Genomic DNA, 27,832 nt, shown 5'->3' on the forward strand with positions numbered 1-27,832 from the left:
ACAGTAACAGATCTGCTGCTGCCCCCAAAGACCTCACTATTTTATTACATTCTACCCTGGAGGCCTGTGTGCTTTCACATTATAACACATTCCTCTTGGTGGTAAGAGACGTGTTGAATATAAAACGCCACAACAGATTAAGTGTCTGTTTATCAGCATGAAACCTATAGTGCACGCTAAACCTTCCCTGCTCTCCACAGATCATCTCAGATCTGGACTCCTGGAATGAGGAGCTGTCACAGCAGATGAGTGACTTTGACACAGAGGACCTGACACTGGCTGAGCAGAGACTGCAGCACCACGCAGACAAAGCTCTCACCATGAACAACCTCACATTCGACGTCATCCATCAGGGCCAGGAGCTGCTGCAGTACGTCAATGAAGTTCAGGCTTCTGGTGAGGCTCACGCACCTCTAACACACTCAGATATGATGTCTAGGTTCACCTGGACATGCACATGGCAATTTCTGCTAGCCTGGTCTTTTTCATTCCTACTTTTTATTATCTGTGAGAATCCACATGGCTTAAGCCTGTGTGCAGACTGAGTTTATTTCACTGTCACTTGCAGTATGGTCATGCAATGGATCCGGCTAGTTTCTGCGTTTCAGGCTTCTGTTTACATTTTAATGTGGAGTGGGGTGGGGCCTAGAAATAAGCCCCACCTCCAGTCTGAGCAGAATTACCCCAAACTGCTCCTTTAAGGTGTGTTTTCAGGGTTATGTCAAGGATCCTGTTTTCTATCAGTGGGTTGAACCTGCTGCAAATCTTTTGTTCTTTAAAGCTGCTGTCAGATTTGTTGCTAATCTATTAGTCATCATGGCTTATTAAACAATAACAAAATTAGATCATGCTTTTAGAAATGTATATAAATAAATATTTTTATATGTTTATATGCTCACATTTAACAAATCTGGTCCTCTGGTGTTAAAAATGACCTCTGATTGATTGAATATTGATCATTACAGATTTTCTGTTGCATTAGAAACCTTGGCATCGTCTTATCCTGGATTTCTGAAGCAACATGAAGAAAGGGTTTCTGGCTGAATACAAAAAAATTCCACAGCATAGATTTTCTATTGCATCTTTGTGGCCTTTTTAGTCTGGAGGCCACAGGAAACTCAGGGCCCTGAGTGCATTGTTTACAAAACCTTCAAGAAATATTTGTCATTCTGTTGAAGCATACATGACGTCATGACAAGCGTGGATAGACATGCAGCTTTCGCTTAAAGTACTTACTGATCCAAGCTTTTGGTACTCCTTTTATTCTGCCCTGAGCGATGCAGCAGACATGGACATTTTCACACATTCTCTGCTTTGCATTGCTGCTGTTGGGCTTATCAACACACCCCCTTCATGCAGAGTGGGTCCATGAGTCTTATTATTGTACCTGTGTATGTGTGTAGGTGTGGAGTTGCTGTGTGACCGGGATGTGGACATGGCTACACGTGTTCAGGATCTTCTGGAGTTCCTGCATGAGAAGCAGCAGGAGCTGGATGTGGCTGCAGAGCAGCACCGCCGCCACCTGGAGCAGTGTGTGCAGCTACGCCACCTACAGGCAGAAGTCAAGCAGGTAACCCTGAATCCTGATTTCCCTGAATCCTGAGCCTGATATCGTTATTTTTTATTGATTCCATATAATATCACATTTTAGAAATTTATTTAATTGTTAAATAATTGATGCTTTGTTTTAAAACAGTGTAAATGAAGCAAGTCATAAATGATAATCATATATACAGACCTCTTCTCCTATGCTATTGTGTTATTTGATTAATGCACATCATAAACAAGTATTTGTAGATATTTATTAAATGACTAAATGTATCTTAAACCTCACTGTCCACAGCCGAAACAGGTAAATGTCAGAGTTATCTAAGAGGTGTGTGTGTGTGTTTCTCAGGTCCTGGGCTGGATCCGTAATGGTGAATCCATGCTGAATGCTGGCCTGATCACAGCCAGTTCTCTGCAGGAGGCCGAGCAGCTGCAGAGAGAGCATGAGCAGTTCCAGCATGCTATCGAGGTACATTTATTTCTCTCCAGCACTTTCCTCTGCCTCCTCTCATTAGCTCCCTCTTTACTGCCTCTCCAGCCTCTTGAGAGTTTGTTGCTTCTGTACTACAAAAGGCTAAAGTGCAAGCATACATATCTAATAACAGCATAATAACTGCAGCTTACAGTCCGGTATATTTTCATCATTATTTAGAAACAACCGTTAGAGACTCATTTGATCAAAAACGCTTGAACAGACTCATTTTGTTGCAGAGCAGAGGAAGCCTGCCAAGTTTTGCTGTTCTTTTTTTTTCCCTCTAAAGGGCAGATTACATCTGCATGTGTGGCTGGGAGTGATAGCAGCTTGGATAGACAAAGCAGCCTGTCATAATTGCCTCTTCATTTCCGAGAGATCTCAATATTCATTCTTGCAGCCCTTGGTAGTGATAGAATTCTCTATAGTGGAACTATAAATGACCAATAGGATGACTTTCAGCAGTTATTCATGGAATTAATTTCTTTCAGGAGTGGATTAATGACTGATCTTTCTCTCTGCCCAAACATGCTTGGTTATTTATTCATTATCATCTAATTTCACCAGTCTTTTCTAGCCAGGTTATCTTTTCCCCTGTTACATGTATTTAATGGAACTGTGTCTCTATACTGTCTGTCTGTGAGCAGAAAACCCACCAGAGCGCTCTGCAGGTCCAGCAGAAGGCAGAGGCGATGCTGCAGGCCAATCACTACGACATGGACATGATCCGTGACTGCGCCGAGAACGTGGCATCTCACTGGCAGCAGCTCATGCTCAAGATGGAGGATCGTCTCAAACTCGTCAATGCCTCCGTGGCCTTCTACAAGACATCTGAACAGGTGAGATCAGTGGCTCAGATAGAAACACTTTGAAACATGTAAAAACAACACACCACATTACGCTTGTTAAACACTCTTTGAGGTCTGTCTCCAGCCGGAACAGCAGCGGGGCCCCTTTTCCTTTAAAGAAAATTTGTGAGGCATGCAGTGTTTTAGCACACAGGTCAGGGTTATTTAGAGAAGAGAGGGAAGCTAATCAGTTAAAATTACAAACCGTTTCTTTAAATACATATTCACAGTTAAAGTCGCATTGAAAAAGGAGGGTCATTACAGAGTGCAGATGTGTGTAACAAGCTAGATCTGTAAAAAAACAAAAACAAATGGGTGGCCACCAGTGCATGTACAAACATGCAGAAGACATTTGTTGTGTTGAAGCATGCAGTAGGTCATTATGTATGCTGCAATTTTAGCTTCACACTGCTTCAGAAAGATTTTTGTCTGCTTCAGGACTGATAATAAATATGTCTCGGTGCAATATTCACAGCTAGAGGTAACCACTGATTAATTCAGTCGATTGATTACATTTCTTATAATTAGGTCATTTACACATTAAAATCTTTCCATCTCTACAGAGTGTGTAAGCGCTCCTTGTTGTCTTGATTATGATGTGATAGTGTGGAGCATTGTGGACATTTTTACAGCCAGTATCTCTTCACAAACTGAACTGATTAGACTTTGAGTCTATTATGCAGTGGAATGTGGCTATGCCGACTTTGTGAGGAAGAACACAGCTAGAAAGGATTTTGATGCATGTTTCTCTGACATCACGGTAACATTGTTGGCACGGAAAACTTTCTTTTGGTCAAAACTTAGACTTGTGGAATCTTGTGCTCTGATACAGCTGGCAGGCTTTGGTGTTTGTAATGTTTGGTTTGCTCTACAGGTGTGCAGTGTATTGGAGAGTCTGGAGCAGGAGTATAAGCGGGAGGAGGACTGGTGTGGTGGAGCAGACAAACTGGGTCCTAATTGTGAGACAGATCACGTTACCCCTATGATCAGCAAACACCTGGAGCAGAAAGAGGCCTTCCTCAAGGTACCGTGATCCCTTTAGACTCCAGTATCACTGCAGCTTTTTAATGAACTCTAATGATTCATACATTTCTATGTTCGTCTGCTTTCAGGCATGCACCCTGGCCAGACGTAACGCTGATGTGTTCCTCAAGTACATGCACAGGAACAGTGTGAACATGCCTGGGATGCTGAGTCACGTCAAAGCACCCGAGCAGCAGGTCAAAAGTGAGTTCGTGGAGCGCTGTAGGAGGACAGGGTATCTCAGGATGTTTGCAGTGATTCACTTACAAAGCACTGCTAACAAATGACTGTGCCTATGACGGTGCTTTTTATTTCATACACACACTGTACACGCTGATTTCCTGCGGTTGAGCTTTTACCAACCCGTGTTTTTCTGGCTGTTGTCTCTGGAGGCATATCTAAACACAGCTGGTCTGCCTACAGGAGAAATATGCATTTCATTTTTGGGTTGTTTAGCATTGAATTTAAGCTCTGTTGTGACATCTAGTGGAGAAGAGTGACATCACATGGTTTTGTCTTTTTTGACAAGAGTTGTGGTTGCAGCAACTGACCCACTTAGATCTAGTTTAGCCCAGTTTGTAGCATGCAGTATATCTGCACCCCCCCCCGTTCCATTCTGTTCTGTTCCGTGATTTAATGACTCACGAATCTGGAAACAGTAAGTGGGTCAGGCCTCAGCACTGCAGAACTAGACACACTGTCTCAGGGGGTGGATCCATCCTTTGTCTTCACATGATGCACACATTCAGAGACGCACCTCATTACCAAGTGCATGTCCTCTTCCTCCAGCTATAGACATAAATGATGGCTGGTGCTTAACAGACATAATCCTTTTCAAGCTGAGGAGTGTAAAATGATTAGAAGTACTAAATGAGGCAGTGGTTCAAGTGGACATTTTGGATGTTTTCTTTTTGACCAATGCACATATTAATAACAAGAACGTCCTTGAAAAGGATCCAGCTTGACTACAAAAATGATCATTTTGGGGCACGATGACGATAGTAGTGGAAATGTCTGAATAACCCTTGTTTACTTTTCCAGTAGGCAGTTTGTTGGTCAGCTTGTTTTTAGTAACACTGAATTTACTTTCTTTTAAAACAAACTCAAACTGAAAAAATTCATACAAGAATATAAAAAAACAACATTCTATGGGTTTCGGCAATGTGCTAAACTCTCTGTGTGCTAGAGACAGTTACTGTTCTGCCCAGTCAATCAGTAATGGTTCTGCTGGTTCTCCTGCCTCAGTACCATTGCTTCCTGTTACTAGTACTAGTCTTCCTAGGTATCCTGAACATGAACTTTGTGGTTAATCGAAAGGTTAGGTATTTGATGTCAAAGTTCTGTTTTTGTATAGTGGAAAAAAAAAGCTTTTGTATGTGTTTGTTTTGTTCAGACATCTTGAATGAGTTGCTGCAGAGGGAGAATCGTGTCCTGCACTTCTGGACAATGAGGAAGAGGAGGCTGGACCAGTGCCAGCAATATGTGGTGTTTGAGCGCAGTGCCAAACAGGTTTGTCTCTTACACACACACACACACACACACACACACACACATACTCATCTGCTCATGTTTACTGTCTGCCTCGGGTTTTTTTTCCATCTCTCTATCTTTCACATTTGTTTTCCTGTTGCAGAGTGTCACAATCAAACTTATACCACACTGTGTTGCCTTTAATTACCATTTTCAACATCCTCATTAAGCTAATTAGCTCTGTTTCCACACAACACTCACTGCTAAAGAGTGCTGCACTGCAGAGCACCGCCCGACCATCTGTCCCTCTGCTTACACTGACCGCTCGTCTGCTTCTGACACTGAACTCATCTCAGAGCCTCGAGTTGTTATGCTCAGTGATCTCCAAATAAAATGAACTGCTCTGAAGGTAAATACTATAAGCAGGTCCTGAAGTGTATTAACGTGTGTGTTACAGGCTCTTGAGTGGATCCATGACACTGGCGAGTTCTACCTGTCCACACACACGTCCACAGGCTCCAGCATCCACCACACTCAGGAGCTGCTGAAGGAGCATGAGGACTTCCACATTACAGCCAGGGTAGCTTACTCGCTTCACTGCTGGAGCTTTTCCACACCTCTTACTTACAGAAAGTGTAGAAGACATATTCAAAGTATCTCAGAAGTAAAAATCATCATTTTTAAATGGCAGATTCCTATTTTGTTGAATGATTTGGTCAGACGTCTCTGTAGTTTAGGTTGTGTTTACATTGCTTTGTGTAATTATGCACACACCTTGAACATGAAATCCATTTTGGTTCCAAGTTGAAACACAACATAATGTAGTAGTCCAAGGTGGTCGAATACTTACTCAAGCCGCGGTATGTATGAGATTAGCTTGTGATGTCCAGCTGTAGCAGTGACTGTCAGTAAATCAAACTAAATATGGATTTAGTTTATTTTTGAACATAGAATATTTTAAATGGGTTCAAATGATATTTTAATAGATACGTTAACATCCTTTGTGTCTCTTCCTCTCTACATCCTCAGCAAACCAAAGAGAGGGTGAAGCTGTTGATCCAGCTGGCTGACGGCTTCTGCGATAAAGGTCACGCTCATGCTGCCGAGATCAAGAAATGGGTGACTGCTGTGGACAAGCGCTACCGGGACTTTTCCCTGCGCATGGACAAATACCGCACCTCACTGGAGAAAGCACTGGGCATCTCTTCTGACTCAAACAAGGCGGTAAGTTTCTCCCATCTGCTGTCTGTCTTTACCACAAAGCACAATCTGCTGTCAGTGAGCATCAAGCTGTAGATTTGATGAAGTTTGGAGGTTGTTTTTCTGTGCAAAAAAGGGATGTACTTTAAATAAGATCATCAGTTGAAGTATCCACCTACATATTTTTAAAGCCTTACAGGTAATAGTGGGAAAAGACAGCAGATTTTTTGAAAACGTGCCATATATTTCAGCAAGGTTAGCTGCAACATGCTCTTTTCATGTTAAAGATGCTAAACAGTTTACTGGTTGTCTGTTTTGATATGTATTCTTTTTTTTTTTTCGTTGATGATTAATTTTTCTTTTTCAGAGCAAAGACCTACAGTTGGATATTATTCCTGCCAGTGCCCCAGGGTCAGAGGTGAAACTAAGGGATGCTGCTCATGAGCTGAATGAAGAGAAGCGTAAATCTGCTCGCAGGAAGGAGTATGTGTTCTCAGATGCTTCCCTACTGTATCATCTTACACCGCGGCACAAATCATGCCATTACACAGCAAGCACAACTGCACAACGAGGCTTTTCACACTGCCCTTAACCTCGGCTTATTATCGTTCTTAACCCGGAGTAGAGACATTTTCACACTGTTAATGAACACACTACACGTCACTCGGGTTATGATGCATGATTAGCACAAGTGTTCCCCCTGTAGAGGTTAGACTGAGCCAGGGTTGAGTATTTCAGGTTGGAAAAGCTCTGTCTTTTGGGTCACCTCAGCCATTTGTGACTAAAACTATATAAAGAACTAGAAGATACTCCACTGCACAGCTCATAGTATATTGCACAGTATATACTCCACACTATTGAGACCAAAAGTATATATAATGACTAGAAAACAGTGTGTAAAGGATGGATCTTTTCCAAAAGCATGGCCAAGAAAATAAAACAATTCATATGTAAGCACTTTCAAAAATGTCCTTGTCAAAGCAACTTTCCTGTATAATACACACCCCACATTCTTCCCTCCACGCTATGGTAGAAGGTGTCTGCTTGACTTTTGTGGATATCAGCATTTTCTTGATTCCATTAACCGTGATGGAGAAGTTTTACTATTAGAAGTTATGTATGTTCATCTTGTTTTAAAACCGCTCGTAGCGTCCATGTCTGCGTTGCACCGCATTGTTATTTATAGTGCAGTTTCAAAGCAGGAGGTGTTTCGCCGATGAGTGATAATGACATATTATATAGCCATGCATAAAGCTGTCATAAATTCTCATAATTGATTTGTGACATGCAATATCTAGGAGACTGCGCTTGAATTTCAATGAGCATGCTTAGAGCAAATGAATTTCAGCGCTGGGTTTTTGCTGTTACAGCGTATCATGAATACTTCTGTCATCAGTTTATATACTTTGGGCCTGCTTATTACCTATTTGAATTTATTGTGTGTGTGTGTGTGTGTGTGCAGTTTCATCATGGCAGAGCTGATTCAGACAGAGAAGGCCTATGTGAGAGACTTGAGAGAGTGTATGGATGTAAGTAATGCCTATATAACAATTTTTTATTATTCTTATTATTTCATTTTTTAAAGAAATGTTTTTTATTTTGGAATAAATCATCTTTACTGTGCTGTCCTGCAGACATATCTCTGGGAAATGACCAGTGGTGTCGAGGAAATCCCACCAGGTATCGTCAACAAAGAGCACATCATTTTCGGCAACATGCAGGACCTCTATGAATTCCATCACAAGTGAGTTTTTGTGCATGACTTTTAGTCAGAGTTGCTTTTTAAAGTGTTGGGGATCTGCTGTAGTATTGTATTAATAAACAATAAACTATTGACCTGAACCACCATGGATAGATTATTGCATCTCTCTCTCTCTCTCTCTCTCTCTCTCTCTCTCTCTCTCTTTCTCTCTGTCCTTCACAGTATCTTTTTGAAAGAGCTGGAGAAGTACGAACAGCTTCCAGAGGATGTGGGTCACTGTTTTGTGACCTGGGTAAGCTTGCTCTATGTAAAGCTTAATGTAAATATATTTTTTTAATTTCAGCAAATAACCCTTAATTGTTCTTTTGCAGGCTGACAAATTCCAGATGTATGTAAACTACTGCAAAAACAAACCCGACTCCACACAGCTCATTCTCGAGCATGCTGGATCCTACTTTGATGTAAGAGCTTGCTTCTGTCCCAATAGCCACGATAACATTGTTAGGATCTCAAATAAATAATGTGACTATAAATCTGTGACCTCACAGGAGATCCAGCAGAGGCACCGTCTGGCTAACTCCATCTCATCCTATCTAATCAAACCAGTGCAGAGAATAACCAAATACCAGCTGCTGCTCAAGGTTAGAACGTCTCTGACAGCACTGACCTTCACAGTAGCACATGAAATCCTTTTGAGTCTCACAGAAAGGTTAAAGGGAACTTGTGCATTTTCTAATGCGTCATTGTGTTGTGTATGTAGGAGCTGCTGACATGTTGTGAGGAGGGCAAAGGAGAAATCAAAGACGGCTTGGAGGTCATGCTCAGTGTACCGAAGAGGGCCAATGATGCCATGCATCTTAGCATGCTGGAAGGTATTAACACGTGCCCAGGCATGCATGCACATGCACATACACCCATTATCATGTACGTGATATGACTGACTGTCATGTGTCCTCTTTTCTCAGGTTTTGATGAGAACATCGAGTCTCAGGGAGAACTGATCCTCCAGGAGTCCTTCCAGGTTTGGGATCCCAAGACTCTGATCAGGAAGGGCAGAGAGCGCCACCTCTTCCTCTTCGAGATGTCTCTTGTCTTCAGCAAGGAGGTTAAAGATTCCAATGGCAGGAGCAAATACATCTACAAGAGCAAACTCTTTGTATGTTTTCTCTCAAGACGTCAGGATGATCAGTTTTACTTTATAGTTCTTTAGGTAATGAATGTAACTTGTCCTTGTGTGTGTGGTTAGACTTCAGAGTTGGGTGTTACCGAACATGTTGAGGGAGATCCGTGTAAATTTGCCCTCTGGGTGGGACGGACACCAACCTCTGACAACAAGATTGTTCTTAAGGTATGCGTCTCTCACTTTTGTTTGTTCTGTGTATGTTTATTTTCTCCCACTTTCTGGTTCTGCTTGGTGGCATGGCTGTGGTCTCGAGCTCTACGGTGGTTGCGTAGCTTTGTGTTCTCATCTTTCTATCTGTCTATTCTGTCTCAGGGTGATTTCTAACTCCTCCCTACATATGTGAGCTGTGAAGCTTGTTATATAAATGTTTGCATCTCTGAATATTAATCAGTCTTGGTGGCATATTATGTCCACGCTGGCTCAAAGATCTGCAACACCCACTGCCTTTTGAAATATACTTTAAACTCTTTATGCATGAGAAGCATAAACTCTACTTTATCTAGTTTTCAGAATTTATCGTTATTATTTGCTTATTCTTAGTTCTTCCCGCTCTCCCTGGTGCAAAAGCTAATTACTTTCCCAGAACTAGTTCAGTTCAGTGGTTTGCTTTAATATTTGGTCAGTGAAAAGAACCTCAAGGGATTTTCTAAGCTGTGTCCCAGTTATATATATTATTGATGGGTTCTGAATTTATTTTAGGTCACCAATATGCTGATTTAAAGAGCAGAATTTTAAGAATTATTATGTTAATAATTGTAGTCAGTTTACTTTTAGCCACATTTTTTTTTAGAGAAAAGTGAACTTGTTTTTATGATCATAAAATATTAAATTATATATATATTTTATTTATACTCGCGTATATATTTAAGCTGGTACACAAATGCTGTTCTATGAAAGGTATTATAATTAGTTATTACAATTAATAAAGCTGCTGTTTTGGAAAAGGACCAATACAAGAGCAGATCCATTCACTGATGTCTCTGCAGCAGGACTTCAGCTGAAATTATATTCCCAATACCCAGTCCATTGTGGCTGTTAACCTTCCACGTGAACACTCTCTACAACATATTTTTCTGTCTCTCAGTTTGTGTGACCCGTCTCAGTTACGTTAATATTTTGTGACTGTCCTGAGAACTGTTGACTAGTTTGAAATGCTGAGCACGATGCAGAAGAGTTTTCTAATGCATGATCAAAATTGGGGTTAAAAGAAAGTCAGTGTTGTCCATCTGTCTTCAAAGCCAGTTTTGTCAGTTTTGTATTGTGTATTTCAAATTTCCGAAGTAGTGAAATTTTCTTCTATATTTCAAATTAAGCTAAGTCAGGGATGCAAACATGGAGCGATGGTGAGTATAGCCCAGCACTGACAGTTAACCCTTAGATTACAATTTGATGCAAGAGTTAAGCGAGTGCCCTGCTTCTGTTTTATTCCTCTTCCTTGTATTCTCTCTCACATACACACAGGCCTCCAGTATTGAAAACAAGCAGGACTGGATAAAACACATCCGTGAGGTGATTCAGGAGCGCACAGTTCACCTTAAGGGTGCGCTGAAAGAACCTATCCACATCCCAAAGCCTTCCACAGCCAAACACAAGGCCCGCAGGTACAACCTCAGGCCAGTAAAACCTTCCTCTACTCTACTACAATTACATTTCAGTTGTTACACTTTTCTTGTGTTTCAGTAGGTTTGCACTTTATTTTTTAGTATGTTATAGGATTATAGATGCTCATGTTCTGTGTGTTTCTCTGTGCAGAGATGGAGAGGACCTGGACAGTCAGGGTGAAGGCAGCAGTCAGCCAGACACCATCTCCCTGGCCTCCCGCACCTCTCAGAATACACTGGACAGCGACAAGGTTACAGCTCAATCATTCCACCTCTCACCTTCTGCACATACCTGTGGTGTTTTTACACGCTTCTAAACATGATGTGTTTTCTTTCTTTTGGTCACATAGCTGTCCGGAGGCTGCGAGCTCACTGTGGTTATCCATGACTTCATGGCAGGGAACAATAATGAGCTGAGTGTGCGCAGGGGGCAGACAGTGGAGGTGCTCGAGCGGCTCCACGATAAACCCGACTGGTGCTTAGTGCGTACCACTGACCGCTCACCGGCCCTTGAGGGTATTGTACCCTGTGCCATGCTCTGCATCGCTCACTCTCGCAGCAGCATGGAGATGGAGGGAATCTTTAACCACAAAGGTGAGAAGAGCAAACATACATACTGTGCAGCACTGTCCAAAAGTCTGTCAGTCATAATTTAGCATTTTATTTTACTGAAATATTTAATGTTTAAGTATAAGTTACAGTGCAGAGGAAATCCTTTTTGGTTCATGGCAAGCATTTAGCCTTGAGCGGCATCTGACAGGTTTCCCGGACTGCCACACATTTTTGACCTACAAGAAGTTATTTATACCGAGTAAACTGACTCACTGGCACTATCTTTTTCTCTCCAGACACACTATCAGTGTGCAGCAATGATGCCATCCTCCCTGGCTCATCTGCCACCCTGCAGCCTGGGCACATGATGGGTTCTCAGAGTTCTCCAGGACCCAAGAGACCAGGCAATACCTTACGCAAGTGGCTGACCAGCCCTGTGAGGAGACTGAGCAGCGGTAAGGCAGACGGCCATGTGAAGAAACTGGCACACAAGCACAAGAAGAGCCGTGCCGATGTGCGCAAGAGCGCAGAAGTGGGCTCGCAGAAAGACTCCGACGACAGCGCTGCTACACCACAGGACGAGACTGTGGAAGAGGTCGGACCAGACTCTCTCTGCCACTGAGACTGAAATTTATCATGTTAGTAACGTCTTTTGCTCGGTCAGCTGTTCTTCCCAGTAAACATGTGCCACGGTTCTCTTTACAGAGGGTGAGGAACGAAGGACTGAGCAGTGGCACACTCTCCAAATCCTCCTCCTCGGGTATGCAGAGCTGTGGTGAGGAAGAGGGAGAGGAGGGCGCTGACTCTGTGCCCCTCCCTCCACCAATGGCCATCCAGCAGCACAGCCTCCTTCAACCTGACCCTCAGGACGACAAGGTGAACTCCTTGGATCAGATCAGATGTGGGATGATGGTCAAATGACCTGTAATCATCTATCTGAGTTTAAAACTGACCATATAGTCTAACTAGAGAGGATATTTCATAAATAGCATTGCACTAAAGACACTGTATGTTGCACATATTTATTTATTTCCAAATGAAATTTTTAATCTTACTTTTAATACTGATCATTCTGACCAGTTCTTATTGGGCTATTTGTTTGTTTGTTTGTTTTTGTGCAGTGCTTTAAAATGGGTTTGGATTATAGCCTTATAGACTTCTGTAAGACAAAAAACACAACAGGGCGTAGTGTTACAGGAAAGTAATCAACAATGGCATGAGACCCAACATGAAGTGGAATTATTCTTACCATGTCAGTTGATTATTTTCCTATAACACAACTTCCTGAAGTGTGTTCTTACTTCTAAATCAGAGCAGCTTGCCAAAAATGATTTTAATTATATAGTAATGAATGACATTATATACTTTACAGTTTATGGTTCCATAGTTATTACTTATGTTATAGCAACTATATAATATTGATCTTAGCACGCAACACATTATTATTATTATTATTATTATTAGCAATATAGAATTTGAAGGGAGACTTTTTTTAAATGCATTTTATTTCATCCACAAATTTGCTGTTTATTCTGATGTGACCAAATTCACTGAAATGCACCAGGTGTATATGGGGTCAGTCGTGCCAAAGAACAGCTTGTAACACTAATTTGTTTTTCTCTTTGTTTTGTTCTCGGCTGTATCGTTTGCCATAGCATTACGTTGATTTGTGTCCTGTCTTTGTTTTATCTCAGTTTCCATACCTTTCCATTTGACTCCTTCCCTTTATGGCCTCCCTCCCTCCATCCCGCTTTCTGTTCCCATGCTTCCGCTTAGTCGCAAGACACAAAACCCATTTCTTTTACGCTTTTATTTTGATCTTGCTTTGGTTGAATAGTGGAGACAAAGATGCAACACTTTTTTTTTTCCCCCCCTAGAAAATACCCCCGTCATTACCACCCAGGTGTCTTTAGAGGCAGATTCACCTTTCTTGGATGTTCTATATCTTCCTAGTTCTTTTAGTTTAAGCTTTAACGCTTTGCCCAAGTGCAATATTTCCCTCATGTTTTTTTCTATTAGTTTTATACTTTTGTATTGACTTTTCTATTTGTCATTTTTCTATGTAAAATTGATCATGTATAATTAAGCATCATCAAACCCAGCTCCTCCTGATCTGCTGGAGGATTTTTTTTCTATTATTATTATTATTATTATTATTATTATTATTATTATTATTTTCAACCGACTGGGTGCCTCCGAGTGTGTCATAACTTGAATGTAGCTTCAGGGTACTAGCAGGCACGCAGGCTGTGAAGCAAAGAGGAGTGTGTGGGTGTATGTGGGTCAGAGGGGGTCATGTGTCAAATGACTCTGAATCACAGAGAGCATCTCTCGCTCCCAAACCCCTCTAACAACCACTCCCATTCCCCATTACCCCTCCCCTCCCCTTCCTCTGTGCTTTACCCCTCATTATCCACTCTGGTGTCTAATTGGCATGTAAAAGCTAAGCAGACCAGAGGCCACTCCCAGACACAAATTGGAAAGTCTGGAAGGCACAGCAAGGGTGAGATTTTCTGCTGGATTTCACTCTACTTGTATGTTATGGCTGAACTGTTTCTGATTATTCATAATACAGACTCATAAAGGAACATTGCTTTTTCAGTGTCATATTATGTCTCACTTCACACTCTTGTCAACTTGTATTGTCTGTTAGTTAAAAACCTGAACAGCATGGTGAATTTGCCAGATGAAGCTGTGTCGAATAAATCGGCTTCAATTTGCTCTTGTTAAATAAGCTAAAAACATTTTTGGTATGGCCTGGTTACATAAATGTCCCATCTGGATAAATATCAACAAAGATTACTGTTCTATTCTATAAATAAGTTCATTTGGAGTGGTTATATTCTGTTATGTGATAACACTTCATTTTATATCTCTTGACTAGCATCATGGAGTCTAGACATGGAGGAAATAAAGTCACACTGTCCATCCATTCAGCTTTTTTATTTATTTTTTAAAGCCATGCTCTTTTAGATTGCAAATCAGACAATAGAGGGTAAATAGCACGAAAGAAATCTGCTACAGAAGCCGAGCTGCTTTTGAAAACTACGACCACTCTGCTACATTATTTTTTCAAGTACTCTATCTGGTCCACTCAAATACTTTCCTGGTCCGCATCTGGACTGCAGTTTGCCTGTGGACGACTCCTGGTTTCAACATTTCCTTGGTGCTTAGTTTTATTTGACAGTGGTGTGTTGCTGAACATAATGTCTAGTGAAATGTTCCTTTAAAGACACATATTTTGTTCCGTAACAAACTTCTATCCATATCACAGTTTGGCACAGTATCAAGGATATTCCTGATTGTTTATGAGTATGTTTTTCATTAAATTATTGCTCTCACTGCTAAATAGGCTGTAGCCCAGGAGGCTGTTGATCCAGAAAACAGTGTATTTATATTCTTCTTCAATAAGAATATCTGGGACAGCTTCAGAAATGCGAAGTGACTGCATTTTCAGATCCATTTACTGTAATTTGATTTTGCCTAATTGGTTATGGTGTAAGATCAGGTTTCTACAATTCTTATAGAACTGAAGACTATCAGCAGATTTTTTAGTTTTTGTTTTCTTTGCCTATATGATGCCTTACCCCCCCCCCCCCCCCCCAACTCGTTCTCCACAGACGTCATCCCGTCTTTCAGTCCGCCCCTCCAGCTCAGAAACGCCCAGTGCTGCCGAGTTAGTCAGCGCCATTGAAGAGCTGGTCAAAAGCAAGATGGTACGTGCCACATAAGCATGATAAAGGATGTTTTGAAATGTTGAATGTTTATTGTATGGTACAGGAAGTTAATGGGATTATAATGTTTTAATGAGTAAATATGAGTAATGGTTCTGTCTGTGCTCAGGCTCTTGAGGACAGGCCCAGCTCTTTGTCCGTAGAGCAGGGGGACAGCAGTAGTCCTTCCTTCAATCCCTCTGACAACTCCCTCCTCTCCTCCTCTTCTCCCATCGATGAGATGGAAGAGCGTAAAACAGGCTTCCTCAAGAGACGCCAGTAAGCTTTTACTTAACGCCTGAAATCATTTCCTCCCCATCAGGATGTTTTCTGTGTCTGTTATGAACCTCACTGTACTGTTTGTCTAATTGTAGCTATGTGCTGCTGGAGTTGGTTGAGACCGAGAGGGACTATGTGAGAGATCTTAGTTTGGTTGTTGAGGTAAGTGTCTTTTTTTTTTTTTTCCCCCTGCTGCACAGTCAATGGGTTTTTTTTTAGCACTAAATACTGTATTGTTTTTGGTACCTACTCAAGGTCAACATAACTAGGAACTAATGATAAGCTGAAATGATTAAGTGTCAGTTTATTGTTAAGTAGTTCTGCATACAATCACACAGCTTGCAACGTCAAACCAGAGGTGACTGGCATGGAAAAACTTCCATATAAATCAATAAAACCCAAGTTTTTGTTAGTTAAGGTTCTGTTTGGGTTCTGGTTAGAGGAAAAGCCCTGTGTCTTAAAGTAAAACACTTAATTTAGATTGTTTGTATAGCATGTTCTTAGGGGTGATGCATTTTAATGCACTGCTACTGTACTGTTGATTAGTGGCGGACCGTCAGGGCCAGCAAGGCCTTCTCTGCTGGCCTAAACAGCAGTGATCTGAATCACTGACTTGCATTTTAATATATTTAATATATATTTCCATGAATGTTTATTAAATTATTCCCAATAGTCTATTCTCTACCTTTCATAGGTTTTCTTTTGGTTGCACTGCTTCCAGTAGTGTATATTTATGATGAGAGTATTTATCCAATCATATTTCAGCCAGTGGCTGACATCATGTGTTGCCAGGGTGAAAGAAATCTGCCTTAAGGCCTTCAGAATCAGTAGTTTAAAATAAGTGGCAGTAAAATTGTTCCATTAACCAATCAGATTTCGAGTTGGCATCACTGGGGCCATCTAGCAGGCATACGATCAGCAATTTCCCGTCCTTTGATTGGATAATTGGAGTAGTCAGAGGCAGCGAACCACACAAACTAAATAAAATATATATATTTTAACTCACAATGGCTGACAGAGGAGAAGAAATCGATTTGGCCGCAGACATCCTTACAAATGCACTTTCAAGGTGGACTGTAAAAAAGTGGACTATTCCTTGTGAGGTGTGAAATACTGTAGACTAATTTTACTTTACTATTTAACGGTTGATTAGTATCTATTACTGTGGCGTCATAATGATGGTATAGAGGTGGATTAATTCAGGGAGGACACCAGTGAAGGCCACTGCATTTGAGTAATGTTGCTTCATCTCTCATAACAGGGTTATATGGCCAGGATGAAGGAGGAAGGTGTTCCAGATGACATGAAAGGAAAAGACAAGATTGTGTTTGGCAACATTCACCAGATCTATGACTGGCACCGGGAGTATGTGATCCTTCATGAGCTATAATTATGCAGACATGCAGTGTTTATTTTCCATTCTTTTCTATTTATTTAGAGCTGTTGAAATGCTTTCTGCATAGGCTGGCATTATTAGTACTAATAATCACTGTTCTTTCAGTTTCTTTTTGGGAGAATTGGAAAAGTGCCTTGATGAGCCTGATCATCTAGGCACTCTATTTGTGAAACACGTGAGTTCATTTCTTCATGTAGTGCACATTCAGATATTCTCTCTTCCCAAGCCTTCATCTTTATTATGTTTGCTCTCGTTGCAGGAGCGGAGGTTGCACATGTACATTGTTTACTGCCAGAACAAACCCAAGTCTGAGCACATCGTCTCAGAGTACCTTGACACTTACTTTGAGGTACATGCTTAATAAAACTCTCACAAAGATGTAAAATACTATAAAATGATATGTGCGACTGGGCTAATCTTTTTAATTTTTCATCATATGTAACGTGCATTTTGCCCTTTACTTGCAGGACCTAAAGCAACGTTTGGGTCACAGGCTGCAGATCACTGACTTACTCATCAAACCAGTGCAGAGAATCATGAAGTACCAGCTACTGCTCAAGGTCTGATAATCTCTGTCTATTTCTTAATATTCCAGACTATAGAGTGCTTTTGTATAATTTACAGAGCTGCCTATCCCACTTTCCTGCTCAAGTATACTTTTGTTTTTCTAGGATTTCCTGAAGTTCTCCAAAAAAGCTGCGCTAGACTCGCTGGATTTGGAGGTGGGCAAGTTGTTCTTAATGAGTGTTGATGTATATTTGGATGGCACTATGAAGCTCAGTGATGTTTTTTCATTACAGAAAGCAGTCGAGGTCATGTGCATTGTACCGAAGCGATGCAATGACATGATGAATGTTGGGCGACTGCAGGGATTTGATGTAAGACAGTCATGGTCAAAGTGAAATATTAATTTATATGTACTAATAGCTTGTTTTACCATCATCCATCAAAGGGGGAATGCAGTTTTGTTCTTATTCTGTCTTACAGGGGAAGATAGTGGCTCAGGGTCGTCTCCTCCTGCAGGACACCTTCATGGTGTCAGACTCTGATGGAGGCCTGCTGGGCAGGATGAAGGAGCGAAGAGTCTTCCTCTTTGAGCAGATTGTAATTTTTAGTGAGCCCCTGGATAAAAAGAGAGGTTTCTCCATGCCTGGTTTCCTTTATAAGAACAGCATTAAGGTATGTTCTTATATGTCCAGGCCCCTTCTGCTTCTTTTGGATTGATACTAGGGCTGTATTTTTGATGGTGTGCATGTTCAGCATTTAACACATTATTATTTGCAAACGGTATAGATTTAGTATTTTTGTCATAATGTGCAGCCATAATTTTATTGTGTTTGCTTGTTATGATAATTATTTATACTGTTTGTGTACAGGTAAACTGTTTGGGCCTGGAGGACAGTATAGACGGCGACCCGTGTAAGTTTACTCTGACCTCCAGAATGCCAAATGGCAGCATTGAGGCCTTTCTCCTGCACTCCTCCCACCCTGGAGTCCGGCAGGTCTGGACCATGCAGATCAACCAGATCCTGGAGACTCAGCGCAACTTCCTCACTGGTATAATGACTGCACTGCACTGTTTTGCTTCAAAACAGTGAAGCTTTCAAAGATAAGCTTTGAAAACTCACTTTTGAAAGCTTATCTCCAGCAATGAGGGCTTTGGTAACCTAGTAGTCTGTGGGCAGACAAAAACCAACTAGTCATAAAACCTTTCCAGTTACTGTTTTTCCCCATAACAGCACCAATAAAAATTGTTTAATTACAGGCTGTCATCAGGCATCAGTAGCTATTTGGTAGATACATTTTGTCTACTACATTTGTTAAAGAAGCAATATTCCAGGACAGTGATTTTCTGTAAATTTATGTTGAGCATTGTTTGCCAGAGATAGAAACAGCCCAATGCTCTGGAGACTAATTACTGATCTCTCTCTCTCTCTCTTTTTGTTTACAGCGCTGACTTCTCCAATTGACTATCAGAGGAATCATGTGGGAGGCAGTATGGGTGCTCCGATTGGTTCTTCTGTCAGTAGTGGAGGGCAGGGAATGGCTCGTGGAGGGGGTGTGGCAGTCCCAGTTGCACCTGTCTGTCGCTCTCGCCCCTCCCGCATCCCTCAACCCTCCCGCCTCCCTCAGCCTCTTCGACATCACTCTCCTGCCCTGGGCCCCGGAGCCAGTGAGCCGGATGGCCCCAACAAAATCTCAGGTATGCCCCCTAGGCCCCTCCCCTCTTGCACTACAGACCCTGATACGAGCCGAGACTCTGCTAAGCCGAAGCTGTCAGACAGTCCTCAGTCTAAACGCAGTGAGCCTCTGGAGGATGTTTCCAAAGAGAATCAAGATATGGCTGTTCCAGCCCAGATCCCTCGAGCTACAGTGCCCCCATTAGCACTGGTGAAGCCCAGACCGGGAACTATCTCCCCAGTGGGCACTCCGCTGGCCACGCCAGGCTTCAAAGACTTCCTGGCACCCTGCAGCCCAGGGCCAAAAAATGGTGGCTGCTCCACTCCTTCCTCCTCTGCCTGCTTCTGGAGCTCCATGCCAGGCTCTCCAGCCGGCCGGCCCGGCTCCTTCAGCTTTCCTGGCGAGGCGCCTGAAACGCTGTCCCGGCCTAATCAGAATCAAAGCCACCGGCATTCCAGCCACAGTAAAGATGCAGACCGCATGAGCACATGCTCCTCGGCCAGCGAGCAGTCGGTGCAGTCCACCCAGAGTAATGGGGTAAGAGCTCTGCTTCAGCGCTTTTTGCAGCTCAACCCCAGCAGCTCTCTTCTACAAGATTCTGCTACTTTTTGTCCCTCTCTTGCCTACTCAAGTACTTACTAACCCCCACTTAGAATCTGTCTTCTCTCTGCCTTCGATGACTGGGATTTCCAACTCTGCATTCCTGAACTGTAACACATCTTTACTGCCACTCAGTGTACTAACTTCTGCATCTTTGTATGTGGCAGATTCTGGAGAGATAACATTCTCTCCTCTTTTGCAAACTCTCACAGCACTATCTCACTTCATACTTTACTTATACTGTTTGAGGATAAGCTTTCTCTTTCTCCTCTGTCTGGACTGCTGCCATGTTAACACTTCTTATCCTCCTCATAAAAAAGGAAAATAATCTTTATGATAATTTAGAAAATTGTTGATATAGCTACCTAGTTTTTTATTCTAAGCTCCACAGTATGGTGAGACATGTTTGATAACACTATGCATGATTTCTCAGGTTTCTCAATCATAGACAGCCAAAAAGCTATAAATACAATTTTGAATGCAGTCTTCAGTGACCATCATGTAGGTAATTAACCATATAGGAGCATGCATATGGTAATGTGGTGTTGCACTACGTTTGTGTAAATTGCTAGCTATGAAATATAAGCATTGTCTGACAAAAATAACCTCATGTGATCCAGACTAAAGATGATTTTTGTGTGTTTTGACATTTACAGAGTGAAAGCAGCAGCAGCAGTAACATTTCCACAATGCTCGTGACGCAGGACTACGTGGCTCTGAAAGAGGATGAGATTAATGTGTGTCAGGGTGAGGTGGTGCAGATCCTGGCCTCAAACCAGCAAAATATGTTCCTGGTGTTCCGCGCCGCCACAGATCAGAGCCCAGCCGCTGAGGGCTGGATCCCCGGCTATGTGTTGGGCCACACCTCAGCCAGCACCCCCGATGCCCCAGAGGGAACCATCAAGTAAGTAGAACAACGTTGAAACACTTACACTCCAGTTTCTTCTTCAGTGATTAGAAAGCCTTTTTCGTAGTTTAGCTTGCGAGTTCTGCTTTGATTTGATTTGCAGTTTGATTTTAATAACTTCCATGTCCAGGGTAATCCGGAAACGGCTGGTGTGGGTGCAGGTTTTCATCTTAACCATACAGAAGCCACTCCTGATAGAATATTGAAAGCCAAGGTCACATAATTAAACAGGTGAAATCAGCTGTGGCTTCTGCTTGGCGTGAGTGAAAACCTGAACCCACACCGGTACTTTGTGGAACGATCTGTATTACAAAGGGAACACATTTTTTATTTTTTTTATTTTTTTTAAAACTAGGAAATCATCATCTTGGCACACGTCCCTCCGTATCCGGAAGAAATCAGAGAGGAGAGAAAAGGAGGGAAAGAAAGAGGCCAAACTTGAAAACGGATACAGGAAGTCCAGAGAGGGTTTACCTAACAAGGTGTCTGTAAAGGTACACACTCAAATCCTAATACTATAATTTAAGTTTGTCCATCAACATGCAGGTGTTTTTCTTTTACTTATAACCTTTTTTTATTTTGCAGCTTCTAAATCCCAATTACATCTATGATGGTAGGTTTGTTTATTCACCATTGGTACTTTCTATAAAACGCTCGTTTCATGTAATTTGTCTTTAACGTGTGTGATGATGATTTTTATCCAGTTCCGCCAGAGATTCTCGTTCCACTGAGTGATGTGACCTGTGATAAGGGCGAGTGTGTCACACTGAGGTGTAAAGTGTGTGGCCGCCCCAAAGCCACTGTCACATGGAAGGGACCCGACCAAAGCATGCTGAGCAACAACGGCCACTTCAGCATAGCTTACAGGTACATGCACATGTCGTTATATTGGATAAATTCTTATACACTCTCAGAATCATAAGATTCGCACTACACTGTAAACCCATACTGCATGTAATGATGGATGTAATATGGTATAATCATGCAGTGAGACTGGTGAGGCCACTTTGCGCATCGTGGGGGTGGCTTCAGAAGATGATGGTATTTACACCTGTATCGCCACCAACGATGTAGGGAGTGTGATGACGTCAGCCAGTCTCAGGGTGTTGGGTAAATATACACACATACATATATACACTGATCAGGCATAACATTATGACTACCTGCCTAATATTGTGTCGGTACACCTTTTGCTGCCAAAACAGCCCTGACCCGTCATGCACTGTGACACCTTTCTATCAGAACCAGCATTAACTTCTTCAGCAATTTGAGCAACAGTAGCTGGTCTGTTGGATCGGATCACACGGGCCAGCCTTCGCTCCCCACATGCTATCAGTGAGCCTTGCCCGTCCATGACCCTGTCTCCGGTTCACCACCGTTCCTTTCTTGACCACTGCAGACCGGGAACACCCCACAAGAGCTGCAGTTTTGGAGATGCTCTGATCCAGTGGTCTAGCCATCACAATTTGGCCCTTCATCAAACTCGCTCAAATCCTTACACTTGTCCATTTTTCCTGCTTCTAACACATCAACTTTGAGGACAAAACGTTCACTTGCTGCCTAATATATCCCACCCACTAACAGGTGCCATGATGAGGAGATAATCAGTGTTATTCACGGCCTCTCAGTGGTCATAATGTTATGCATGATCATTCTGTGTATGCACACACACAGAACTGTAATACTATTGTAATGATGACGAAATGGAACATGAACCAAAAAAAAACCCTGCTCATGAATCATGTCTCCTCGTAGGTACCTCCAGTGATGGAATCCGGGTCATGTGGAAAGACAACTTTGAGTCTTTCTACACGGAGGTGGCAGAACTGGGCAGGTACGATTAAAAGCCTTTAAATTCGTATGAACAGCTGCTTGTTATAGCCATGGTGGGAATTTCGGGCCTAATTTGGGTTTAATTACTAAAAAGATTCTTAATTCATGTCATTTTATATAATTGCAAATGCATAACACAGCCCCGCTGCTACTCCTCAGTCTGTAGCAGTTAGAAATTAAAATCTAATAAGACTAAATGCTTAAAGGCACTTAAACAGAATTCATTTTGCCTCTTGACTAGAATCTTTCATAGGAGAATAGAAAATTTTTAATGTAGCAAGATAAATGAGTTTGTTGATTGAACATTTCTGCCTTGCTTGTGTCACAGCACTGTGTAGCTTAAGGGATGAGGATGAGATGATGTGTGAGGTTGGGTCTAATTACTTAACTTGGGTCTAATTCATTTTTAACGTCTTCTTTGTGTTAGGGGCCGCTTTGCTGTGGTGAAACGCTGTGACCAGAAGGGAACCAAACGGACTGTAGCTGTTAAACTGGTCAATAAGAAGCTAATGAAGCGTGATCAGGTCACACAGGAACTCAGCATTTTAAAAAGACTCCAGCATCCTCATATAATCAGCCTACAGGACATCTTTGAGACCCCCAGTAGTTACGCACTCATCCTTGAGATGTGAGTTACATGCACTAGGTTTTGTAGTGACAAACACGTACATTGTACATAAATGCATTATTTCCCAGAGCCTGTGGGTGTGTCTGACTGAATGTGTGTTTGTGCTCAGGGCTGATCAGGGACGTCTGCTGGACTTCATTGTCAGCTGGGGGAACCTCACTGAGGAGAAAGTGGCCTTTTACTTGCGGGACATTTTAGAAGCTTTGCACTACCTGCATAACTGCAGAATAGTTCATCTGGATGTAAAGGTCAGTTCATAGGATTTATGATTTTAAGTGGAAATGGAATTAAGTTCCCCTGAACACAGCATTTTAAACCATAAATATAATTATCCTCCAGCACACATTTTACATGCAGTCCTACATGTAGCAGCTGTGAGGCAAAGGCTCCATTCTGTCAACTATTAAAATTGTGCTGATATCAGAATTCCATGCACTATATCCATAACTGATGATAAAGTTCATAATAAAATTAGAATCAAACTACATTTCTAATTTCTAAACATTTTTTTTTTTTTCCTCAGCCTGAGAATCTAGTGGTGGATCAGAGCTCCTCTCAGCTGACGGTGAAGCTGACGGATTTTGGGGATGCGGTGCAGCTGAACTCTGCCCACTACATTCACCCTCTCCTGGGCAGCCCTGAATTTGCTGCGCCAGAGGTGATTCTAGGGGAGCCTGTATCTCTAAGCTCTGACCTCTGGAGCCTTGGAGTGGTCACTTACGTGATCCTGAGCGGGGCATCACCCTTCCTGGATGAGAGTGTGGAGGAGACGTGCCTCAACATCTGCCGGCTAGACTTCAGCTTCCCTGATGATTACTTCCAGGGTGTGAGCCAGGAGGCGCGGGACTTTGTGTGTCTGCTGCTTAGGACTGAGCCTAACAAACGTCCCACCCCTTCTGTCTGCCTACAGGAGCATTGGCTGAGGCCGGGGAGTAGCCAGGGGTCTACTGAGGGCATAGACACCTCCAGACTCATCTCTTTCATCGAGCGGCGCAAACACCACAATGACCTGCGGCCATTAGGGGGCATCAGACACTTCCTACACAGCAGACTCCAACCCAGGATCTAATGATGAAATTTAAAGAAAGAAAGAAAAAAAAGCTAATCTCATCCTCTTTCAGCAGCCAAATGTGATTCAGAAGAATCTTCTGTCAATCCTGCGTCTATCGAAGTATGTGGAAATGACTGCCTCATCCAATCAGAGCCGTGTAGAACACAGTTCAGAGACGAGCGATGTCTGTGGATTAAACGTCCTTTCCCAGTCTTACGCTACTGGCTGCTTCAAAATATAATGAAGATTTGTAAGAGATTTAATGAATGGAATATATATGGAACTGTTTTACTGATCAGCGATCAATTCAACCGCACGGATTCATTCGTGTGGGGAAAAAACTGTACCGAACAGTGGCAGATCTTTTCTGTGTCAAAAGTGATGCAGATGAATCGAGTGTGGAGAGAGAGAGAACCCCCCCCCCCCCATTTTGCCTGAGCCAGAGGGAGCAATCAGTTCTTTTGCGCTTTTACAGTATTCAAGTAAAAAAATAAACATTTGGGAGAGGGGGGGTACTTTTGAGTGACAATAGGTACACATTAGAACAAACTCTAACACTAATGAAGCAAAAAGAAACAAATGCATAGAATCCACAGAAACGTTTCGGATTCAGCTTGAAAGGTGCAAAGTAAACGGAGGTTTATTTCCAATCATTTACATTCAAAGCAAAGGTTGTTTGGTTGCCTAGCTTAATAAGTTGCTTCGTCAAACAACGGTCATCATGCCACATTTTAGCTGTAACAATTTTTCAAGTGCTGCAAGTGAAACCTCTTAAACACTTTTTTTCTTTTCTTTTGGAAAAATTGCTTTAAATAGAACAAATTGTGTTGTGCAATTTACAGATGTGTAAGCCTTACTTTGTACATAGTTAGTGTCTACCATTTTATTTCATGGTTTCTTTTCCTTCTTAATGCTATTTGTTCACAGAGATCATCCCAGCACGGGAGAGATGATGAATCCCAAGGGAAGATAGCCATAGGGCAGCCAAACGGTCTGAGTGGCAGTTCACGAATGAGCTCAAAGGAAGACTGAATACTGTAAATGCACTCACGTTGTATGTTATGTTCCAGATTCTTATCATGTGCAATGTTGCCGCTTAACCAGTTTATGCAACTATTTATGAAGACATCTTGTTGTACCTGTAATAAATATATAGACAAGCATGTACTTGGTACTGCAAGTTCTGCTGTTAGTTGCGTTTATTTTAACCCTGGACTTTATCTTCAGTTGAGTATTATTTCCCTGTGGCGCCACAGGGGTCATCGTCTACATGGCACTTATGCGTTCTTGTCACTTTTTTTTGTTTGTTTTTGTTAATATTATTAGCGTACCAAAGCTCTGCAAGCTTCATGAGGCTTTTTATTAAAAGTTCACATTTCACTATTTTAAGTTATACATGGCAGGTTGTTTACATGTGTTTACCATAGCTTTATTTTTTAAGTCTGATAAGATTTGAATGTTCTTGACATTTCACAGACAATACAGTAACCTGCTTTTCACACTCTCACACATTTACAGGTTCATCAGGCCCGTTTTTGGTTATTTAACAGCTTCTTGTGATGCCAAGAACTCATTGACATAAATGTGAAGCCTTTAAATTATAATATTTATATAATATCTCATTGATAGAAATTTTTATACAAATTTAGATCATATGTCCAAGGCCTCAGATGTGATGTTTTTTTGGTGATACAGTGGCTAGAGGATAAGATTTTCAGTCAAGTAGTGAAATTTGCACTGAAGAGATTTCTCCTTTCTGTCGGTGCGTAGCCTTCAGCCGCCGTTCGTGTCCCGATGCGCCTGTATCTGTCACGTCCACCTCATTGAGCTTGTTATCATTCAGTTTCTGAAACTCAGTGGAATGTGGGATTGGTGGGCCAATTTCCTGTAGGAAGGAACGTGGTGGCTCCGTCTGTGTCGTTCCATATCGTGTCTTCTAATTTATTTGTCATTGTAAAGTTGTACAGATGCTGTTACATCATGGGGAGTCGGACTGGATGCGTTTAAATGTTTTGTTCATTTTGTTTTCGATCATTTGTTTTTTAAGATCATTGTAAACGTTTTATTTCAGTTATTTTATACTTTTGCATGTATATTTCTTTGTACATACACCATAAGTGTTTACGCGATATGTGCTGTAAATATTTTCAGTTTGGCCATCAGTTATTTTGGAATTAAACATATGGAACATCCTCTAGACTACTGTGCTGATATCAGAAGCATCTGCGGTGTTTAATGCAGACCGAACGGTGAGTCGTCAACATGGCTGCAGCTACGTGTCCTCCTGTAAGCTGTTTCATTTGTGCTTGTGTTCATGTTTTTTCCTGAAGAATTGGCTTGGTGTCCTCAGCTTTTACGTGTAAAGTCTGAAATTTGTCATCACTATGTAACCGCTGAATCTTCTGTCTTATCCTGTGTGTTCAGGTTTGAGGTGCTGTGATGAGCAAGTCTTTATCTTCACCCTAATATGTTTTTAACAGCACCTGAATCTGCCTTTGTGAGACCGTAATCCTTACTAATGATGGGTTTTATACTGAAAACTTCAGTCACGTTGTATTTGTCTTATTCCACATGTCCTCTAACTGCTTGTGCAGGTCAACGGCTGCATGATGCTTGAATATCTCTTGCAGTGGAAGCTGTTGCCTTCCCTCTCAAACTTAGGTTTGTTTTGTGATCATTCCAGACGTTTTTCCTTTTCATTCCAGCCAATTAACAAATGCCAGCTCAGCCTGAAAATCTGCTGGTGGATCAGTGCTCCTCAAGCTGACGGGCTTTTGGCGATTCAGTGCAGCTGAACTCTACTCATTAAAAATCACCGAAAGGGGAAAAAAAAATATCTCCCACAGCTTGTCCAAGCTTGCTTCCAAAAACTGTCTGCCATGCTTTAATAACAATAAGGGAATTGCATTATGAGCAATGACTCCACACAAATCTTTCTCCTGGGTTTTGCACTTTTTGCACACATTTTCCAGCAAGGATTTGCTGTATCATTCAACATTTCTTTATTTCCAGGAACTCTGGAAACACAGGACGTGTGTGTGAGTGCTGAAGCACCCCGTAAATCCTATTCTGTTGGTAACTTGATACAAAAAAAAGAGAGTTAGAGCCATTGATTGATTTTGCTGATGATTCAATTTCCCCTAGGTTCCTATTTGTCTGACTTAATGCTTCATATACACCGATCAGGCATTATGAGCAGTGACGGGTGAAGTGAATAACACTGATTATCTCCTCATCATGGCACCTGTTAGTGGGTGGGATATATTAGGCAGCAAGTGAACATTTTATCCTCAAAGTTGATGTGTTAGAAGCAGGAAAAATGGACAAGCGCAAGGATTTGAGCGAGTTTGATGAAGGGCCAAATTGTGATGGCTAGACGACTGGATCAGAGCATCTCCAAAACTGCAGCTCTTGTGGGGTGTTCCCGGTCTGCAGTGGTCAGTATCTATCAAAAGTGGTCCAAGAAAGGAACAGTGGTGAACTGGCGACAGGGTCATGAGCGGCCAAGGCTCATTGATGCACATGTGGAGCGAAGGCTGGCCCGTGTGATCCGATCCAACAGATGAGCTACTGTTACTCAGATTGCTGAAGTTAATGCTGGTTCTGATAGAAAGGTGTCAGAATACACAGTGCATGACGGGTCAG

The 27,832-nt window shown here is 42.0% G+C and overlaps 1 protein-coding gene across 9 annotated transcripts in view; it reads left to right on the forward strand.

The window, feature by feature from the left end:
• The window catches only part of trioa (trio Rho guanine nucleotide exchange factor a), a 109,681-nt gene extending 83,302 nt beyond the window's left edge, over nucleotides 1-26,379 (forward strand). For 3 of the 9 annotated variants that reach the window (XM_058377817.1, XM_058377821.1, XM_058377823.1), the window contains 45 exons: nucleotides 201-396; nucleotides 1,404-1,570; nucleotides 1,898-2,017; nucleotides 2,668-2,859; nucleotides 3,743-3,892; nucleotides 3,981-4,095; nucleotides 5,285-5,400; nucleotides 5,819-5,941; nucleotides 6,391-6,585; nucleotides 6,929-7,044; nucleotides 8,024-8,090; nucleotides 8,196-8,305; nucleotides 8,486-8,555; nucleotides 8,635-8,724; nucleotides 8,812-8,904; nucleotides 9,024-9,135; nucleotides 9,229-9,419; nucleotides 9,510-9,611; nucleotides 10,760-10,789; nucleotides 10,908-11,059; nucleotides 11,199-11,298; nucleotides 11,398-11,641; nucleotides 11,896-12,194; nucleotides 12,305-12,475; nucleotides 15,220-15,315; nucleotides 15,443-15,591; nucleotides 15,687-15,753; nucleotides 16,853-16,956; nucleotides 17,093-17,162; nucleotides 17,247-17,336; nucleotides 17,455-17,547; nucleotides 17,659-17,709; nucleotides 17,788-17,865; nucleotides 17,975-18,166; nucleotides 18,364-18,544; nucleotides 18,939-19,705; nucleotides 20,425-20,672; nucleotides 21,031-21,169; nucleotides 21,261-21,288; nucleotides 21,380-21,542; nucleotides 21,664-21,785; nucleotides 22,431-22,509; nucleotides 22,936-23,136; nucleotides 23,246-23,384; nucleotides 23,660-26,379. In XM_058377817.1, coding sequence (XP_058233800.1) covers nucleotides 201-396; nucleotides 1,404-1,570; nucleotides 1,898-2,017; nucleotides 2,668-2,859; nucleotides 3,743-3,892; nucleotides 3,981-4,095; nucleotides 5,285-5,400; nucleotides 5,819-5,941; nucleotides 6,391-6,585; nucleotides 6,929-7,044; nucleotides 8,024-8,090; nucleotides 8,196-8,305; nucleotides 8,486-8,555; nucleotides 8,635-8,724; nucleotides 8,812-8,904; nucleotides 9,024-9,135; nucleotides 9,229-9,419; nucleotides 9,510-9,611; nucleotides 10,760-10,789; nucleotides 10,908-11,059; nucleotides 11,199-11,298; nucleotides 11,398-11,641; nucleotides 11,896-12,194; nucleotides 12,305-12,475; nucleotides 15,220-15,315; nucleotides 15,443-15,591; nucleotides 15,687-15,753; nucleotides 16,853-16,956; nucleotides 17,093-17,162; nucleotides 17,247-17,336; nucleotides 17,455-17,547; nucleotides 17,659-17,709; nucleotides 17,788-17,865; nucleotides 17,975-18,166; nucleotides 18,364-18,544; nucleotides 18,939-19,705; nucleotides 20,425-20,672; nucleotides 21,031-21,169; nucleotides 21,261-21,288; nucleotides 21,380-21,542; nucleotides 21,664-21,785; nucleotides 22,431-22,509; nucleotides 22,936-23,136; nucleotides 23,246-23,384; nucleotides 23,660-24,205 — 6,924 coding nt within the window. In that variant the 3' untranslated portion in view covers nucleotides 24,206-26,379. Of the gene's footprint in view, nucleotides 1-200; nucleotides 397-1,403; nucleotides 1,571-1,897; nucleotides 2,018-2,667; nucleotides 2,860-3,742; nucleotides 3,893-3,980; nucleotides 4,096-5,284; nucleotides 5,401-5,818; nucleotides 5,942-6,390; nucleotides 6,586-6,928; nucleotides 7,045-8,023; nucleotides 8,091-8,195; nucleotides 8,306-8,485; nucleotides 8,556-8,634; nucleotides 8,725-8,811; nucleotides 8,905-9,023; nucleotides 9,136-9,228; nucleotides 9,420-9,509; nucleotides 9,612-10,759; nucleotides 10,790-10,907; nucleotides 11,060-11,198; nucleotides 11,299-11,397; nucleotides 11,642-11,895; nucleotides 12,195-12,304; nucleotides 12,476-15,219; nucleotides 15,316-15,442; nucleotides 15,592-15,686; nucleotides 15,754-16,852; nucleotides 16,957-17,092; nucleotides 17,163-17,246; nucleotides 17,337-17,454; nucleotides 17,548-17,658; nucleotides 17,710-17,787; nucleotides 17,866-17,974; nucleotides 18,167-18,363; nucleotides 18,545-18,938; nucleotides 19,706-20,424; nucleotides 20,677-21,030; nucleotides 21,170-21,260; nucleotides 21,289-21,379; nucleotides 21,543-21,663; nucleotides 21,786-22,430; nucleotides 22,510-22,935; nucleotides 23,137-23,245; nucleotides 23,385-23,659 lie in introns of those variants that run through there. The other 6 variants (XM_058377820.1, XM_058377822.1, XM_058377818.1 and 3 more) reach the window with 5 other exon arrangements.
• Nucleotides 26,380-27,832: the final 1,453 nt, after the last annotated feature.

This window comes from Hemibagrus wyckioides, linkage group LG24 (assembly GCF_019097595.1).
Source record: "Hemibagrus wyckioides isolate EC202008001 linkage group LG24, SWU_Hwy_1.0, whole genome shotgun sequence".
Lineage (NCBI taxonomy): Eukaryota > Metazoa > Chordata > Actinopteri > Siluriformes > Bagridae > Hemibagrus > Hemibagrus wyckioides.